This window comes from Rhinoderma darwinii, chromosome 4 (assembly GCF_050947455.1).
Source record: "Rhinoderma darwinii isolate aRhiDar2 chromosome 4, aRhiDar2.hap1, whole genome shotgun sequence".
Lineage (NCBI taxonomy): Eukaryota > Metazoa > Chordata > Amphibia > Anura > Rhinodermatidae > Rhinoderma > Rhinoderma darwinii.
In genome coordinates this window covers 227,594,615-227,612,904 of record NC_134690.1, presented here as the reverse complement: position 1 = coordinate 227,612,904, position 18,290 = coordinate 227,594,615, and the positions used below count along the sequence as shown (strand labels likewise).

General features: G+C 38.4%; 1 protein-coding gene across 1 annotated transcript in view; it reads left to right on the top strand.

Annotated features, from left to right (window-relative positions):
- The window catches only part of PDSS2 (decaprenyl diphosphate synthase subunit 2), a 309,174-nt gene extending 292,226 nt beyond the window's left edge, over nt 1-16,948 (top strand). Inside the window, exons 7-9 of the mRNA XM_075864214.1 lie at nt 911-1,039; nt 13,079-13,114; nt 16,192-16,948. Of these exons, the coding sequence (XP_075720329.1) occupies nt 911-1,039; nt 13,079-13,114; nt 16,192-16,350 (324 nt within the window). The 3' untranslated portion in view covers nt 16,351-16,948. The remainder of the gene's footprint in view (nt 1-910; nt 1,040-13,078; nt 13,115-16,191) is intronic.
- Nucleotides 16,949-18,290: the final 1,342 nt, after the last annotated feature.

The window sequence follows — 18,290 nt, the reverse complement described above, 5'->3', positions numbered from 1 at the left end:
AGTGTCAGCCTCCTAGTGAAAGCAGTCTATACCCATGGTACTGCGGCCCCCAGTGAATTCAACTAGAAATGAATTTTACTGATAAATACTAAATTCCTGTAATTACAGCCTAGTCTGAGGTCTTAACAAAAGATAATTCTATGTCTACAACTGTAGTCACTAAAGTGGGTTGACAGAAAAAAAAAATTCCTCCGGTGTACTTCTTTAAATGAATAGCTTCTTTAGCGACATAGAGATTTTAAAAAATATTTATCTTAAAAAATAGTCTACTGAATTCTATATAACCTGATTTATTAGAAACGTAACAATAATCGTTCAATTCTTGAAAGAAAATCAGCAGTCTGTATGAATTTTCGACTAACGTGAATGAGGAACTGTTGCAGTGCACAGCAAATGTAGGAACCCGAAAATCTCTGCAATGCAAGCCTCAATTTTAATTCTAAGTAGTACATTTAGAATCATTTGCTCTTTCAGCATAGCCATTCAGTTTATCACATGAATCTTTGAAGCTGTATGAACAACCTCCAAAGAATTTTTTTTTTTTTTATCCCTGCTCCAAATCCCTTGCAACATTTGCCATTTTTTGGATACATATGCAGTTTATTGTTCCATGGAGGTAACAGCTCCTTTTGTAGCACTAACGTTTCACAAGTAATTGTAACATATAATAAAATAAAAAAGAAGCTCACTTTAAAATATGCCTTTAAAGTGACTTTTAGATTAATTTATAACAGATGAATACAGTATTGAGTGTTTTGACCATTACACAGGTGGTTGATATACAGACAATGCACATAATATGTTTTTCTAGATTTTGTACATTAGTATTTTTGGTACTTTTTGTACATGATGCTACAGACATGATAGACAGTAATCATGACCATAACAACATCTGGGAATTGTATTTCAGCTAAACTCAGACTTGCAGCCGTTCATGAATGGGAAGTACAGTGGCACGTCTTTCAGTTTGAACTCTGCCCCTGTTGTTCTTCATCAGGAGTCTATAGGAAGGGAGGCATGGATGGAAGAAGTCAAACAGGTAATAGCTAACTTATGTTTCTGGTCGTGTAATGGCATTATTCAAAACTGTTTACCTATTCATTTCGTACATAAATAAATTAATGAATTTATCATGTCTGCTGTATTATTAACTATTATAAAAAATGTATATAGTGCACACATTTCTAATGTTTTTAACAGTGTTGAAGTTCCAGTAGTATAAGAAAACTCTTAAAGGATATGTGCACCATGTATCAATGCAAAAGCAAAATGTAAAATGAAGAAAAGAAGAAACTTTGCAAATGGTCTTGATTAATAATGTCCAGTTGCGTCTCAACGGTAACAGACTATAAACAAACACTATGTAGTTTGACATCTGACCTCTACTTCTTACTAGCATACATTTGGTCAGTTGCCAATATGTAGGACGCAGATGTAAGCGAGTATGGCTGCAGGATCAGGGTACACAGGGTTTGTTTGCAGTCTGTTACCATAACGATGCATGGGAGCTGTAGACACAAAGCATTACCATTAAGACTTTTGCAAAATTGCGTCAATTTTAATTTTAGAAAAATGTTTGACAAGGTGTACATAGCCTTTAAACTACCAGTATACAATATGTACCAACAAGCTTACAAAGTAAAGTTGGCCAAATATATAATTGTTACTATTGGAAAAGCCAAGTCAAAAATATTATCGTTATGTGCATGTAATTAACCCCTTCCCGCTGTGGCCACTTTTGACCTTCCTGACAGAGCCTCATTTTTTAAATCTGACATGTTTCATTTCATGTGGTAATAACTTCGGAATGCTTTTACCCTTCCAATCAATTCTGAGACTGTTTTCTCGTGACACATTGGACTATATGTTACTGGCAAAATTTGCTCGATACATTCAGTATTTAATTGTGAAAACCGCCTAAATTTAGCAAAAAATTAGCATTTTTTAAAATTTTAATGTATCTGCTTGTAAAACAGGCAGTTATACCACACAAAATTGTTGCTAATTAACATCCCCCATATGTCTACTTTAGATTGCATCATTTTTTTGAACATCTTTTTATATTTCTAGGATGTTACAAGGTTTAGAACTTTAGCAGCAATTTCTCACATCTTCAAGAAAATTTCAAAAGGCTATTTTTTCAGGGACCAGTTCAGTTGTGAAGTGGCTTTTAGGGCCTTATATGTTAGAAACCCCCAATAAGTCACCCCATTTTAAAAACGTCACCCCTCAAAGTATTAAAAACAGCATTTAGAAAGTTTCTTAACTCTTTAGACGTTTCACAGGAATTAAAGCAAAGTTTTTTTGTGCAGAAATAAATTTTTAATCCATTTTTTTTGTAACACAGAATGGTTTACCAGAGAAACACAACTCAATATTTATTGCCCAGCTTCTGCAGTTTTTATAAATATCCCACATGTGGTCCTAGTGTGCTACTGGACTGAAGCAGAGGCCTCAGAAGTAAAGGAGCACGTAGTGGATTTTGGGCCTCCTTTTTATTGGAATATATTCTAGGCACCATGTCAGGTTTGAAGGGCTCTTGCGGTACCAAAACAGTGCAAATCCCATAAAAGTTACCCCATTTGGGAAAATACACCCCTCAAGGAAATTATTCAGGGGTATAGTGCGCATTTTGACCTCACATGTTTTTTTGCAGAAATTATAGGAAGTAGGCCGTGAAAAAAATTTTTTCCAAAGAAAATGTAGGTTTAGCTTATTTCCACAAGGACTAAAGGAGAAAAAGCACCACAACATTTGTAAAGCAATTTCTCCCGAGTAAAACAATACCCCACATGTGGTTATAAACGGCTGTTTGGACACACAGCAGGGCTTAGAAAGGAAAGAGCGCCATTTGGCTCAAATTTTGCAGGAATGGTTTGCGGAGGCCATGTCGCATTTGCAAAGCCCCTGAAGGACCAAAACAGAGAAAAATCCAAAAAGTGACTCCATTTAGGAAACTGCACCCCTTGAGGAATTCATCTAGGGGTGTAATGAGCATTTTGACCCCACAAGTGTTTCACAGATTTTAAACGGTGAAAATAAAAAAAATCCTTTTTCTTCAATAAGATGTAGCTTTAGCTCAAAATTTTCCATTTTCTCAACAAATAAAAGAAAAAAAGAACCCCAACATTTGTAAAGCAACTTCTCTGGTGTATGGAAATACCCCATATGTGGTCATAAACTACTGTTTGGGCAAATGGCAAGGATCAGAATAGAAGGAGCGCCATTTGGCTTTTGGAGCACAGATATTCTGGATTGGTTTCTTAGCACCATGTCGCTTTTGCAAAGCCCCTAAGGTACAAGTACTGTGGAAACTACCCAAAAGTGACTCGATTCACGAAACTATACCCCTTGAGGAATTAATCTAGGGGTGTAGTGAGCATTTTGACCCCACAGGTGTTTCATAGATTTTATTAGAATTGGGCAGTGAAAATAAAAAAAATCCTTTTTCTTTAATAAGACGTAGGTTTAGCTCCAAATTTTTCATTTTCTCAACAAATAAAGGAAAAAAAGAACCACAACATTTGTAAAGCAACTTTTCCAGACTACGGCAATACACCATATGTGGTCATAGACTGCTGTTTGGGCACACGACAAGGCTCAGAAGGGAAGGAAAGCCATTTGGCTTTTGGAGTGCAGATTTTGCTGAATTGGTTTCAGGTCGCTATGTCGCAAAACAGTAGAAACCCCCCAGAAGTGACCCCATTTTGGAAACTACACCCCTGAAGATATTCACCTAGGGGTGTAGTGAGCATGTTAACCCCGCAGGTGTTTTTCAGAAATTAGTGTGCACTCGATGTTGCAGAGTGAAAATAGGATTTTTTTCCATAGATATGTCAATATGGGGTGCCCAGCTTGTGCCACCATAACAAGACAGCTCTCTAATTATTATGCTGTGTTTCCCGGTTTTAGAAACACCCTACATGTGGCCCTAATCTTTTGCCTGGACATTCGACTAGGCTCAGGAGTGAAAGAGTACCATGCGCAGTTGAGGCCTAATTTGGCAATTGGTTCACAATTGCAGGGCTCTGATGTGAAATAATAAAAGAAACCCCTTAGAAGTGACCACATTTTGGAAACTACACCCCTCAAGGCATTTATTAAGGGGTGTAGTGTGCATTTTCACCCCGCAGGTCTTTTCCATAAATGATTGCGCTGCAGATGGTGCAAAGTAAAAATTTTATTTTTTCCTAGATATGCCATTTCAGTGGCAAATCTGTTTTTCGACCGGAGACACACACACCAAAAAGTGTTAAAAGGATTCTCCTGGGTATGGCGATGCCATATATGTGGAAGTAAACAGATGTCTGGGCACGCTGTAGGGTTCAGAAGGAAGGGAGTGCCATTTGGCTTTTGGAGCATGGATTTTGCTTGGTAGTAATTTTGTTTGGAGTTTTACTGGTATTTCCGTTTATAATGTGGGGGTATATGTAAGCTGGGCAAAGTACATCACGGGCCTAGTCTTCTGGTATAATAATGGGGTAAAAAAATAAAATAGAAATCCATTAGATGTGTGTTACGCTGTGAAGCAATGCTTCATGCACAGGCCAGTGTGGCACTGATAAATGATGTACTTACAGATCCCCCTTTTGGTCCACATTCTGCACCTTTGCAGTTTGGGGAATTTTGCTGGGAAAGTGTTGTCCTGTTATAATACGGGCACCGTCGCTTCCAGCAGATATGTTTGGGCCCCCCACTTCCTGGTTCCCTAATTTTAGGGCCTTGATAAATCACCTCTTGAAACAGAAGAAATGTTCCCCTCGGGCCGGCAACCTGCATATTTAATTTCCTGACATATTCGAGCCTTAACTAATTTAATTTTTTCATAGACGTAGTGGTATGAGGGCTGTTTTTTTTCGAGACGAGCTGTAGTTAATATTGGTACCATTTTGGGGTACATGCGACTTTTTCATCTTTTTTTATCCTATTTTTTTGGAGGCAAGGTGGCCAAAAACAGCAATTCTGGCATAGTTATTTCGTTTTTTTTACACAGCGTTCACCATGCATTATAAATGACAATTTAACTTTATTCTGCGGGCCAGTACGATTCCGGCGATACCTAATTTGTAGCACTTTTTTATGTTTTACAACCTTTTGCACAATAAAATTACTTTTATAAAAAATTTATTTTTTCTGTCGCCATGTTCTGAGAACCTTACATTTTTTTGTTGATGGAGCTGTATGAGGGCTTGTTTTTTGCGAGAAGAGCTATAGTTTTTAAAGGTACGATTTTTGGATACATGCGACTTTTTGATCACTTTTCATTTCAATTTTTGTAGCGCAAAGTGACCAAAAAACTGAAATTCTGGGATTGTTTTTTACTGGTTTTTTTTACGCCATTCACCGCGGGGAATAAACAGCATAATACTTTTATAGTTCAGGCCATTACGTTCGCGGCGATACCAAATATGTATGGTTTATTTATTTTTTCCAATAACAAAGGACTTGATAAGGGAAAAAGGGTGATAGTGTTTTATTTTATTACTTGAAACTTTTATTATATTTTTTACACTTTTTTTACAATTTTTATTTACTCCCACTAGGGGACTTAAAGATCCAACAGTCAGATATTTTTTTCTAATACATTGCACGACCTATGTAGTGCAATGTATTAGATATGTTAGTCATTCACTGACAGCAAGCCAATTAGGCTTTGCCTCCGGGCGGGGCCTAATCGGCTTCCGTAATAGCAGAGCAGGAGGCCATTGTTAGGCCTCCTGTTGCCATAGCAGCAGTCGGCAGCCCTGCAATTGCAGGACAGAGCTGCCGAACTGCTGCCAACCACTAAGATGCAGCGATCGCTTTCGATTACTGCATCTAGGGGATTAGTGGCAGGAATCTGAGCTAGCTCCGGTTCCTGTCATTACAGGTGGATGTCAGCTGTCACATGCAGCTGACATACAACGCTGATGACGCTGGCTCATCTCCTGAGCCGGCACCATTTTGCCGATGGCTACGGAAGCCTTTTAGGCCCCACATCCAGGCGGGGCCTGGAAGGTTTCCGTACTAGGCAGACCGGGAGGCCACTATTAGGCCTACTGTTGCCATTGCGGCCACCGCCCCCCCCCCCCCCCCCGGCAATTTCATTGCTGGGATGTCGATGAGCTGCAAACACCTTAAATGCACAATCACTTTTGACCATTGCATTTAAAGGGTCAATGGCAGGGATCGAAGCTAACTTCGGTCCCCGCCATTACAGCAGGTTATCAGCTGTAAGATACAGAAGACATCTGTGGATGATGGCACCGACTCAGCTTCTGAGCCGGTGCTATTAATTTGGCGTAAGTATATGACAATTTGCGGCAAGTGTCAAATGTTGGGAAGGGGTTAATGTAGTGATGTAATAGATATTACACATGTAGATTTATATATGCATATATGACAGACTACTGCCCTAAAACCACACTACGAGTATGTTTCTCACAGGGCGTAAAAGTACGCAGCACCCGCAGTTTATTTTGGCTGAAAAACCGCACCAAATTGTAGTGCTGATTTTTGGGCAGAATATCCACTACAAAAAACAGTGCTTGAAAAAAAGCCAATACTTACTCCCCCAGGCAATGTCATAGCGACAGTAGCAGCAAAGTGGATGAGATTTGAAGAAATATAATCTACACACTGCGTAAAAAATCAGCTGAGTAAACGTTCATAAATTTACCTGCAGTGTGTTTCTTTAATGTCAATTTATGCTGTGGAAACGTTGTTCTTTTGTTGCGTGTTCTCCCCATTGAATTCAACCAGGAAGTCGTTTTTCTGATTTGCGATTTTTGCGGTGATTTTTTCCACTGCTACGTCGTACAAAAAATAAAAAATTTATGAGCGCCAGGTTGCAAAGAGGGGAATATAAAAAAAAATTCTATCCTCAAGGCCAATATTGGCTGTGTCCTTAAGGGGTTAATAATAAGGCCTGATTGAGTAGAGGCACTGGCGTACAAAATCCAACTCTACCAGACTAGCAGAGGCTCAGTACCACTATTACCACACAAATGGCGCCACTGCCCACATGTAATCATCAGGATAAGGGCTACTCTAAACTTATTGTTTCTGACCAATGGAAATTTATTCTGCCTTGTAAGAAAAGTTACTGCACTGCATCGCTTGAAGCCCGGCAAGGATATTAGACTGTCTGACTGATGCGGCATAGTGGAGTTGACGAGTAAGGAAGGATAGAGCCAGGAAAATTAAATATTGCCTGTCAAAGGGGCACACGATGATTTCATCCAGAAAGCTGGGTGGTGTTGCCTTGCACTGGAGCATCAGAAAGGTGCCCAAGCACAAGGTGATTCTGTACAAAAGTTCCTTTAGATCTCCACTGGCTCTTCTTGTGCACATTTACTGCCAAACTACCCATTAGTATGGTCAGACATTGACCAAGGTTATATACTATGCTATCCTTTAGATACAGTATGCAACTTTCAGATGTCTGGTGCGGTAATCTAAAGAATACAAGTTGTTTTATTCATTAGTGTCATTAAAGAAAACAACTATTATATTTTATTTATTACAACAGAACCCCGGAGGTCCAGCAGAAGATCATTTGGAGTTTACTTTAGCGCCAATTACTTGGCATTAGGTTCTATTTGAATTTTTTTGTAAATTTTTTTTTAGCTGGTTCACAAATAACCTTAGATCTTAACCCCTTAAAGGGGTTGTCCACTACTGAACAACTGATGACATATCCACCGGATAGGTCATCAGTATATCATGGTGCAGGTCCGACACCCGGACCCCGCACCTTTAAGCCTCTCTGGTTGCCTCCAGGCACTCCATGTTATGGTCGATTATGCGTTGTACAGAGCCGGAAGCAGTTGGCTCTGTACATAGCATAGCGCCCATGCTGCCTAACTGCAGCTCTGCACCTATTCACTTGAATAGGAGCAGAGCTGCAGCTCGGACGCTATTCAGTAGCCAAGTGCTTCCGGCATGTACGTCTGGTGCTCGGTGGCAGCCGGAGTGGCTTAACGGTGCGGGGTCTGGGTGTCGAACCCCACAGATCCTGTACTAATGACCTATACGGTGGATAGGTCATCAATTGACCAGTAGTGGATCGTAATTTTTTCCTCCCACCTTCCAAAAGCCATAACTTTTTTTTTTTTTGTCGTCGACAGCCGTATGAGGGTTTGTTTTTTGTGGGACAAGTTGTAGTGTTTCATGGCACTATTTATTGTACCGCATAATGTACTGGGAAGCTGGAAAAAAACTTTTGTGGGGTGAAATGGGCAAAAAACATCGCTTACACCATGTTTTGGGGGTTTTTGGTTTTTACGGCGTTCATCAGGTGGTAAAAACTACATGTTCACCTTATTTTACGGGTTGATACGATTGCGGCGATGTGGGGGGGGGCTTATTTTTGCAGGGTGAGCTGCAGATTTGACTGATAACATTTTTGGGGTACATGCGACTTTTTGATCACGTTTTATTCCATTTTTTTTTTAGATCTAAGGTGACCAAAAAACAGCAATTTGGGTGTATCACATTTTTTCACTGAGCGGGTTAAATAACACTTTATTGTGATAGTTTGGACTCTTACAAACGTTGGACTTTTACAAATGTGGCGATACCAGTTATGTAAACTTTTTTTTTTTTTACATTGCTTCAGGGAAAAAATAGAAAGAGGTTTTTTTTTTAAAACTTTTAATGTTTTTTTTGGAACATTAAAAAAAACGTTAACAGTTTTTTTTAACCTATTTATTAGTCTCTCTAGGGGACTTGAACCAGTGATAGTTGGATCGCTTGCATCATATACTGCAATACTAATGTACTGTATTTCACCTATAAAGGAATTTCCGATATAAAAAGATAACATTTTATTATAATAAAATTAAAACATATATGAATAGTATTAGAACTAAATGGATAGAACCAGATACAGGCTGGCGACAGCAGATTACACAGACATCTCTTTGTTCCTGACGAAGCACATCCGAAACACGCGTTGGGGTTTAGCAGCAGTCACAGTGCAATAGTAAAGGACTTGTTTTCTTTTCTTAAATTAGCTCCTTTAATTTGGATTGTAATACTGATTACACCAGATTATTTATAGGGAATCTGCTTTGTAGATATTATATGAGCTTAATATTAGCGATATGCTGAGCCTTATTGTGACACTGTAGTTATTTATACACATTTATTTCAAGTTTATATATGCATTGATTATTTTCCTTTACTTACCATTAATGTTGATGTATGGGCTAAATTTAGTAACAAAGAGATGTCTGTGTAATCTGCTGTATCTGGCTTGTATCTGGTTTTATCCATCTATTTGTGATGCTGTTTGTATATATTTTAATTGAATTATATTATTGTATATTTTTATTTGGGAAAATGCTTGGAAATTCTCTTTACAGGTGATATATATTGAACTACGGCTTAGAGTCCCTTTTCTACATTATTTGATGTGGCATATTTTTGTATATTATCAGTATACTGCTAATGTTTCGCAGTATACTGATATGTAGATTTTGCCATGTATTTGCACCAAATTTGTGGCAGAAAAACTCTGCTATATGTAGTTGGATATTGTTAAAGCACTGGGCACAACCAGCCACTTCAACTTACGTTGCATTATAAAATATTAAAGGGGTTGACCAGTCCCTAAAAATTGATGGCCTATCCTCCGGATAGGCCATCAACAGCTGATGGGTCAGGGTCCGAATCCTGGGACCCCCACCGATCAGCTGTTTTGAAGGGAGTGCAGCGCTCATACGGGCGCTGCTTCCCCTTCATTTCTACTTGCTCACTGTGAATCATCGACACGGATGTAGCGGCGATTCCAAGGATTTGCAGCCTCCTTTTCCCATTGAAGTGAAAGGGAGAACAAGGCTGCAATACTTGTTGATAGGCCAACAATTTTTAGGGACTGGACAACCTCTTTAACCCTTTCACGACCAAGGACGAAAATGCACGTCCTGGTCGGCTGCTAGTTCCCGCACCAGGACGTGCATTTTCGTCCGCATTTCAAACTGTCACTCTGTGTAAACACAGAGTGACAGACGCGCGCTGACAGCTGTCCTAGACAGCTGAGACATCAGTCTCGCCGGACAGCGGACCATCGCCGCTGCTTTCGGCAGTTAACCCCTTAAGTGCGGCGACGGATTGCCGTCGCCGCATTTAAGTGGTTTGAAGCACATCGGCAGCCCCCACGAAGTGATCGTGGGGGCTACCGATGCTTGTCACGGCAATCGGAGGTCAGATAATGACCTCCGGGTTGCCATGTACGGAAGCCTTGGAGGAACAGCCTAAGGGGATTGATTAATAAAATGTGTAGAAGAATTATAGTTATTAGTAGTGAGAATTATTTTTTTTAAAGTTAAAAAAACAAAACACCTTTTCGCATTTTTCTTCTAAAGTAATGTCAAAAAATGAACAAAATTGGTATCGCTACGTCCGTAAAAGTCCGAACTATTACAATATACCATTATTTAATTTGCACAGTGCACACCTTAAAAAAATTTAATAATTGAAACCGCCAAAATCGCAGTTTTTTTTTTTTGTCACCTTTGCTCTAAAAAAAAAAATGTAATACAACTTTTGAATCACTTTTTATGTACCAAAAAAATGGTACCAATAAGAACTGCAGCTCCTCCCGCAAGAAATAAGCCCTCACACCGCTCTATTGATGGAAAAATAAAAAAGTTATGGCTATTGGAAAGCGGGGAGGGAAAATCTAAAATAAGAAAGCAAAAACTGGATCAGTCCTGAAAGGGTTAATTCATTTCTAATGAAAAAAACGTATGACCCCATGTGGGGTATTTCCGTACTCGGGAGAAATTGCTTTATAAAAAGTGGTTGTTTTTTTCCTCCTTTATCCCTTGTGAAAATGAGAAAATTCAACATTTTAGTGGAAAAAATTTTGATATTAATTTTCGCACCCTAATTCTAATAAACTCTGCAAAAGACCCGTGGGGTGTAAATGCTCACTATACCCCTAGAAAAATTCCTTGAAGGTTTTTCCAAAATGGGGTCACTTTTGGGGGGTTTCCACTGTTTTGGTCCCTCCAGTGCATTGTAAATACGACATGGCACCGAAAACCATTCCAGCAAAATCATAAATCCAAATGGCGCTCCTTCCCTTCTGAGCCCTGCTGTGGGTCTAAACAGCAGTTTATTACCACATATGGGGTATTGTCGTAATCGGGAGACATTGCGTTACAAATGTTGGGGTGCATTTTCTTCGTTATTCCTTGTAAATAATAAAAATTTCTATGTTGTTTCAGAAAAAAAGTACATTTTAATTTTTACAGACTAATTCCAATATATTTAGCGAAAAACCAGTGTGGTCAAAATGCTAACTATACCCCTAGATAAATACCTTAAGGGGTCTAGTTTTCGAAATGGGGTCGTTTATGGGCAGTTTCTATAGTTCTGGCAGCTCAAAGCTTCTCCAAATGTATAGTGGGGCCTAAAACATTTTCAAGCAAAATATGAGTCCTGAAAGCCTCCGGGTGCTCCCTTCCTTTGGGGCCCTGCCGTGTGTCCAAACAACGCATTAGGGCCACAATGTGGGTATTTTTGAAAACAGGAGAAAGAGGGTGATATATTTTGGGGTGTGTTTCTTCATTTTCATGTTCGCTTTACAAAGAAATCGGTCTTCAAACAAATACTTTTATGAAAAAAGTGAAATTATTTTTTTTTTCACCTGATATGCATTAAATTTAGCAAAAAACTGTGGGGTCAAAATACTTACTATACCCCTAAATAAATACCTTATGGGGTCTAGTTTTCTAAATGGGGTCGTTTATGGGGAGTTTCTATCGTTCTGGCAGCTCAAAGCCTCTCCAAATGTACAGTGGGGCCTAAAACATTTTCAAGCAAAATATGAGTCCTGAAAGCCTCCAGGTGCTCCCTCCCTTTCGGGCCCTGTCGTGTGTCCAAGCAATGCATTAGGGTCACAATGGGGGCATTTTTGAAAACAGGAGAAACAGGGTAATATATTTTGGGGTGTGTTTCTTCATTCTCATGGTCGCTTTACACAGAAATCGGTCTTCAAAGTGATACTTTTATGAAAAAAGTGTTTTTTGTTTTTTTTTCACCTGCTATGCATTAAATTTAGCAAAAAACTGTGGGGTCAAAGTACGCACTACACCCCTAGATAAATACCTTAAGGGGTCTAGTTTTCTAAATGGGGTCGTTTATGGGGAGATTCTATCGCTCTGGTAGCTCAAAACCTCTCCAAATGTACAGTGGGGCCTAAAACATTTTCAAGCAAAATATGAGTCCTGAAAGCCTCCGGGTGCTCCCTCCCTTTCGGGCCCTGTCGTGTGTCCAAGCAATGCATTAGGGTCACAATGGGGGCATTTTTGAAAACAGGAGAAACAGGGTGATATATTTTGGGGTGTGTTTCTTCATTCTCATGGTCGCTTTACAAAGAAATCGGTCTTCAAAGTGATACTTTTATGAAAAAAGTTAAATTATATTTTTTTACGCCTGCTTTGCATGAATTCTTACAAAAAAACTGTGGGGTCAAAATACTTACAACACCCCTTAATAAATACCTTAAGGGGTGTAGTTTTCAAAATGGGGTCACTTGTGGGAGTTTCCACCATTCTGACACCTATGAGCCTCTGAAAACCTGGCTTGGTGCAGGAAAACAAAATGTACTTCAAAATGTATAAAATGATTACTAAATTTGTAAGTCTTCCAAATTGCTCCAAAAAAAAAATATTTTTTCAAAAGTGCTGCCAAAATAGAGTAAAGAGATGGAAATATATATTTAATTTAAAAAATTGTGCAATATGTATGTACATATGTGACATATTGCAGTTAAAAATAGGAAAAAATGATAATTTTTACAACATTTCTTAAATTTCTCTATTTTTTAATTAATTTCCGCAAATCGTATCAGTCTACTTTTACCACTAAAATAAAGTACAACATGTGACGAAAAAACAATGTCAGAATTACTTGGATATTCAAAACTTTCACAGAGTTATTCTCTGATAAAGTCAGACATACCAGATTTGACAAATCTGGCTTGGTCATTAAGGTACAAACATGCCCGGTCATTAAGGAGTTAAGAATGTTGTTTTGTAAACGTTTCAAATATTTTTTTAACATAACTTGTCTTCTCTTTTGCTAGGCTCAGCTGAAAGGAAACTTGATAGACTTAGCAAAGGTTAGTATATGTAGAAATATTATGTACTTATTTAATATTGTATCTAAAACTATTTATAACAAAGGCTTATACAGTTGTAAAAGTAAAAAAGATATTGCTTTTGGAATGCAGAGGGGCAATATGTTATTCTCTCTCGATTTATGTCCTCCTGTTCCATTCTGACAGCTCCTTGCATTATGCTAAAATTCGAACAATGAGAAAAAAAAGTCCATGTATAAAAAAGAGATTAAATCCAGCTCTGCTGGTGACACAGTTTAATAAATAGGAGAATATATTAGATGCACTTGTAAAGTCACCAAAGGTATTTTTTTATTTTGTGGGGGGTTATTATATACTGTATTTTTCTGTGCTAAATTTTTCCTGCACCTAATAGTCTGAATGCATTGGCAGACTTTTTTTCTTCTATTCTTCCTTCTAAACTTGGTAGCGTCTTATAATCTACAGTATGTATAGTATGATATGGTAAATTAACTTTTTGTGTAGTCAGGTAATCTGTCTTTTTTATTATAACATTAATTATATACAGTACTGTGCAAAAGATTTAGGCAGTTGTGGAAAAATTCCTCCAAGTAAGAATGCTTTCAAAAATAGAAGTGTTAATAGATTTTTTTTTTTATCAATTAACAAAATACAAAGTGAATGAACAGAAGAGAAATCTAAATCAAATCAATATTTGGTATGACCCCCCTTTTGCCTTCAAAACAGCATCAATTCTTCTAGGTAAACTTGCACAAAGTCATGGATTTTGTAGGATTATAGTCAGGCGTATGATTAACCAATTATACCAAACAGGTGATAATGATCATCATTTTCATATGTAGGTTGAAACACAGTCATTAACTGTAACAAACAGCTGTGTAGGAGGCTTAACACTGAGTGAGGAACAGCCAAACTCTGCTACAAAGGTGAGACTATAAAAGACAGTTTCCTGTCACAGGTCCACTATGGACTGAGCACAGCAACAAGACACAAGTTAGTTATACTGCATCAGCAATGTCTCTCTCAGGCAAAGATTTCAAAGCATACTGGGGTTTCATGATGTGCTGTTCAAGCTCTTTTGAAGAAGCACAAAGACACAGGCAATAATGAGGACCGTAGACCGTAGTGCAGCATATCAAAGACACATCATGCTAATCTCCCGTCGAAATCGGAAGATGTCCAGCAGTGCCATCAGATCATAACTGGCAGAAACCACCAGTGGGACCCAGATACACCCATCTACTGTTCGGAGAAGTCTGGCCAGAAGTGGTTTTCATGAAAGAATTACGGCCAAAAATTCATACTTTCAACGTGGAAACAAGTCCAAACGACTCAACCATGCACGAAAACATAGGCACTGGGGTGCAGAAAAATGGCAGCAGGTGCCCTGGACTGATGAGTAAAATTTTTAAATATTTGGCTGTAACACAAGGCAGTTTTTTCACCGAAGGGCTGGAGAGCGGTACAATAATTAGTGTATGCAGGCAACAGTGAAACATAGTGGAGGTTCCTTGCAAGTCTGGGGCGGCATTTCAGCAAATGGAGTTGGGGATTTAGTTATGATTAACGGTGTCCTGAATGCTGAGAAATTATGCAATACCATTAGGAACCCAGCTGATTGGATCCAAACTTATTCTGCAATAGGACAACGACCCCAAACATACAACCAATGTCATTAAGAACTATCTTCAGCGTAAAGAAGAACAAGGAGCCCTGGAAGTGATGATATGGCCCCCACAGAGCCCTGATCTCAACATCATCGAGTCTGTCTGAGATTACATGTAGACAGAAGGTTTTGGGGAAGCCTACATCCACAGAAGATCTGTGGTTAGTTCTCCAAGGTGTTTAGAGTGCAAGTGCAATTAGAAGAATTGATGCTCTTTTGAAGGCAAAGGGTGGTCACACCAAATATTGATATGATTTAGATTTCTCTTCTGTTCATTCACTTTGCATTTTGTTAATAGATTAAAAAAATATATATATTAACACTTATATTTTTTTTTTCCACAACTGCCTAAAACATTTGCATAGTACTGTATGTATTTCAATTTGGTGACCAAAATTATTATTTGGCTCCTAAATTTTCAGGAGTCAATGACTCATCTGTATTTTTTAGTCTGGAGCACTGCACTAGAGGCTACCTTAAATAGCAGCCTATATCCTGACAAACGGTCTGCAGGTCTTTGGCAGGGAATGTTAAATTCCTTGTAACCTTACATGTTAGAATTGTTTTGTTCCTGTGGCCAAGTAGAGAGTGTCAAATAATAACACTATTAATATTAAATATTATTCATGCAGTTCTGTAATATGTCCTTCAAAACCACTCTATTCGTAGAGCTTCACACCAGTTTTCTTTTCTACGATGTTGTGCACACTAGGTACGATTTTTGGGCATTTTTATTACTTAAGGGTGGTATTGGTAATCCTCTTCCAGCCTCTGTTTCATGGCATAGTACTTCTAATTTAAATCACAGTTATTTTTATTGGAGAATAGAAACATTCTATCAAGATATCAGTTGTAAAGCTGTAAACAGTGCAATGAAACACAGCGGTGCTCAGTGCTAGAATTACACATTGCAAAAAAGAATTGAAATGGGCCAAGATTCCTCTTTTCAGAATGCTCACTAGACTCCACAAGTTTAGTGTTTTAATGTAGGGTGGTATCCCAGGGACAGCATCATTTTTTCTCGACGATGGCGACCTGTAGAGATGTAAAATATGAAGAATGGGAAGTACATTCACTTGCCGATCACATTTTAAGCCCCCTTGTTAAGGTGTCTGAACACAGTACGACTCCTTTGTGGGTGTGAAACTCACTGTCACTGGAAAAGAAAAGCGTCTTAGAAAGGTAGCGATTTTAACTTGCAGCTACCAGACTGAGAAGTCCATATTGTCCCATGTCACTTTTACCAAACAAAAAAAGCTGTCCCATGTTCGTTCAGCATGATGTGATCTCTTTATGCAGTCATCTTCTCAGGCATGTGTTATAGCGGAGGTGGCATTTCTCTTTGTTAAGAACAATAGGAGTGAGATAAGAAATATTCTGTGCCATGTGGCAGAATGACTTGCGTTTCATGTGTGCCTGTGCTTTCTCACAGTTACAAGAGGAAATCAAGGCTGGCAAAGGTGTGACTGCAACTATTGACCTGTGCCGTTACCATGGAGACAAAGCTCTGGAGAACCTACATTGCTTCCCTCCCTCAAAGGCCAGATCTGCCTTAGAGAACATTGTATATGCTGTCACCAGATTTACATGACATTGTCAGGAGATGATTCCTGCTGCTTATTTTTATTTTCCATTTCCATTTCTTTTATTTTGTATTTGTAATCGCGATTATTCAGCAAAGCCTTCGGGTAGATACCGGTGGACTCGTTTTCATTCATCACACTGAGCAATGGATGTACTGAGCAATGGATGTACTGCCTATTTTTTATCTTGTTTGGATTGCTCCTGTTAAAAATAGAACGAGAGGAAAAAAAAAAAAGGTCAAATCATTTTCTCTTGTCATGCCAGAAGCACACTTGAGGCTGAACTAGTAGAAATAATTAATGAGGTTTTCTGCTGTGACCTCAGCAAATGGCCAGGAAATAAGTTCTTATTGATTGGACATAGCCAGGGATGGCGCCAGCGTGGTGGCCTGTGGTTTTCCTGCTCCTGGGAGGACAGGAGGGGTGGGATTCTGCAGGTGTCAATAGGAAATCTCTTCTCTAAACTGAGTTCCATAATACCATGGCATGTGCGCCCACATCAAGGACACTCCTCATTAGCATGAAATGTGAAACTGCATTATCCTATATACGTGCACTGATCTTTCTTCAACACCGGTTTTTAGATTAAAGCTGCCCAGTTATGCTTATATTCTACAGGAGAAACGGCCGTTTACAGTTTATAGAATATGTTGTTAATATCGAGGTCTAGTGAGATAAGCAATGTATATTCACCCATCTAACTGTCCAAAAGTTTAGTTTACTGTATTTAAATTATAGCTCTGTTTCGTCAACTGAAACATTTCAGTTACTGTTATTCTACAGCTCATAGTCATAATATTCCTGAAATGGAAATGTAGTATCTCTATTATTAATAAGAATATGCATACTGTAATATAGTGAAAGGCAAAATCAGAAAATGAAATGAGCAAAAAATAAGTTTAAATTGGTAATTTATTTCTAAAGCAATTAATAATCATCTCCATAAAAGTTAACATTTCTTATGTGTACTTTCTTTCTTTTACAATTCCACCCATAAAAGTGCCGCTACTAATACCAGAGGGAAATATCCAGTTTATACAATAAATTGATCTTTGTTTTTAGTTGGGTTTTGAGCTTTTTTTCTTTCTTTTTTTATGACATCATTGATTAGAAAAATATAATGCAATGCTGATTTCTAATAAATTATTATCTTTTTATTAATACAAACTGTGTAAGATGACCAGCTGGAGCTGTACTTGTATAAAATGAATGGATTTCCTCATCTCGGTGTCATCCGGTATCCGAATATTCTTTCTTTCCTAACCTTAGTTTGTCAAATGAAACAAACTCTGAAAACTTCAGTGACAGAATATAAGGTAATCACAAGCCAGGAACTTGAGCCTGTCTCTGTTTTGTTCATTGGAGATGATTTTTGTGGTTTGCATGCATGCAACGTGAGAACATCGTTGACAAGAAGGCTGAGTTTACACAAATGATCTAGATTGAGACTCAGCTACCTTTCTTCCTTCTGTGGTGTAATTACAGCCCAATCCGGAGACAGCTAGCACAGCAAACAGATTTCATTACATCGCTCACTTAGACACTTGAAGTAAAGTTATTTCAGTTAAGTTATCCTTTATCCATCGTCTCACCTGCCTGGAGAATATGTCAAAAAGTTATCACAGAATAGCTTGTTGCGTTCTTCTGTGCGGGAAAGGGATTTTGTTTTCATCTGTTGGCATTTTTAGACAAGTATTTCACACACAGCATTGACTCGCGTTTTCGGTGGCATTTTTCTGGCTTTGGCTACATCTTACTTTAAATTCTATGGTAAATTCCCTGAATTCACAGCGTTTTGGCTTTTGTAGCCTTTTTGTTTGTTTTTTTCTCACTACGAAGCATGCTCTATATAAGGGATATTTTTCTCCATAGGTTTCTCTATAGAACTTAAAAAATTCCTGCAAAACGCATGTGCAAAATGAGGCTAAATAAAAAAATACCACCAAAA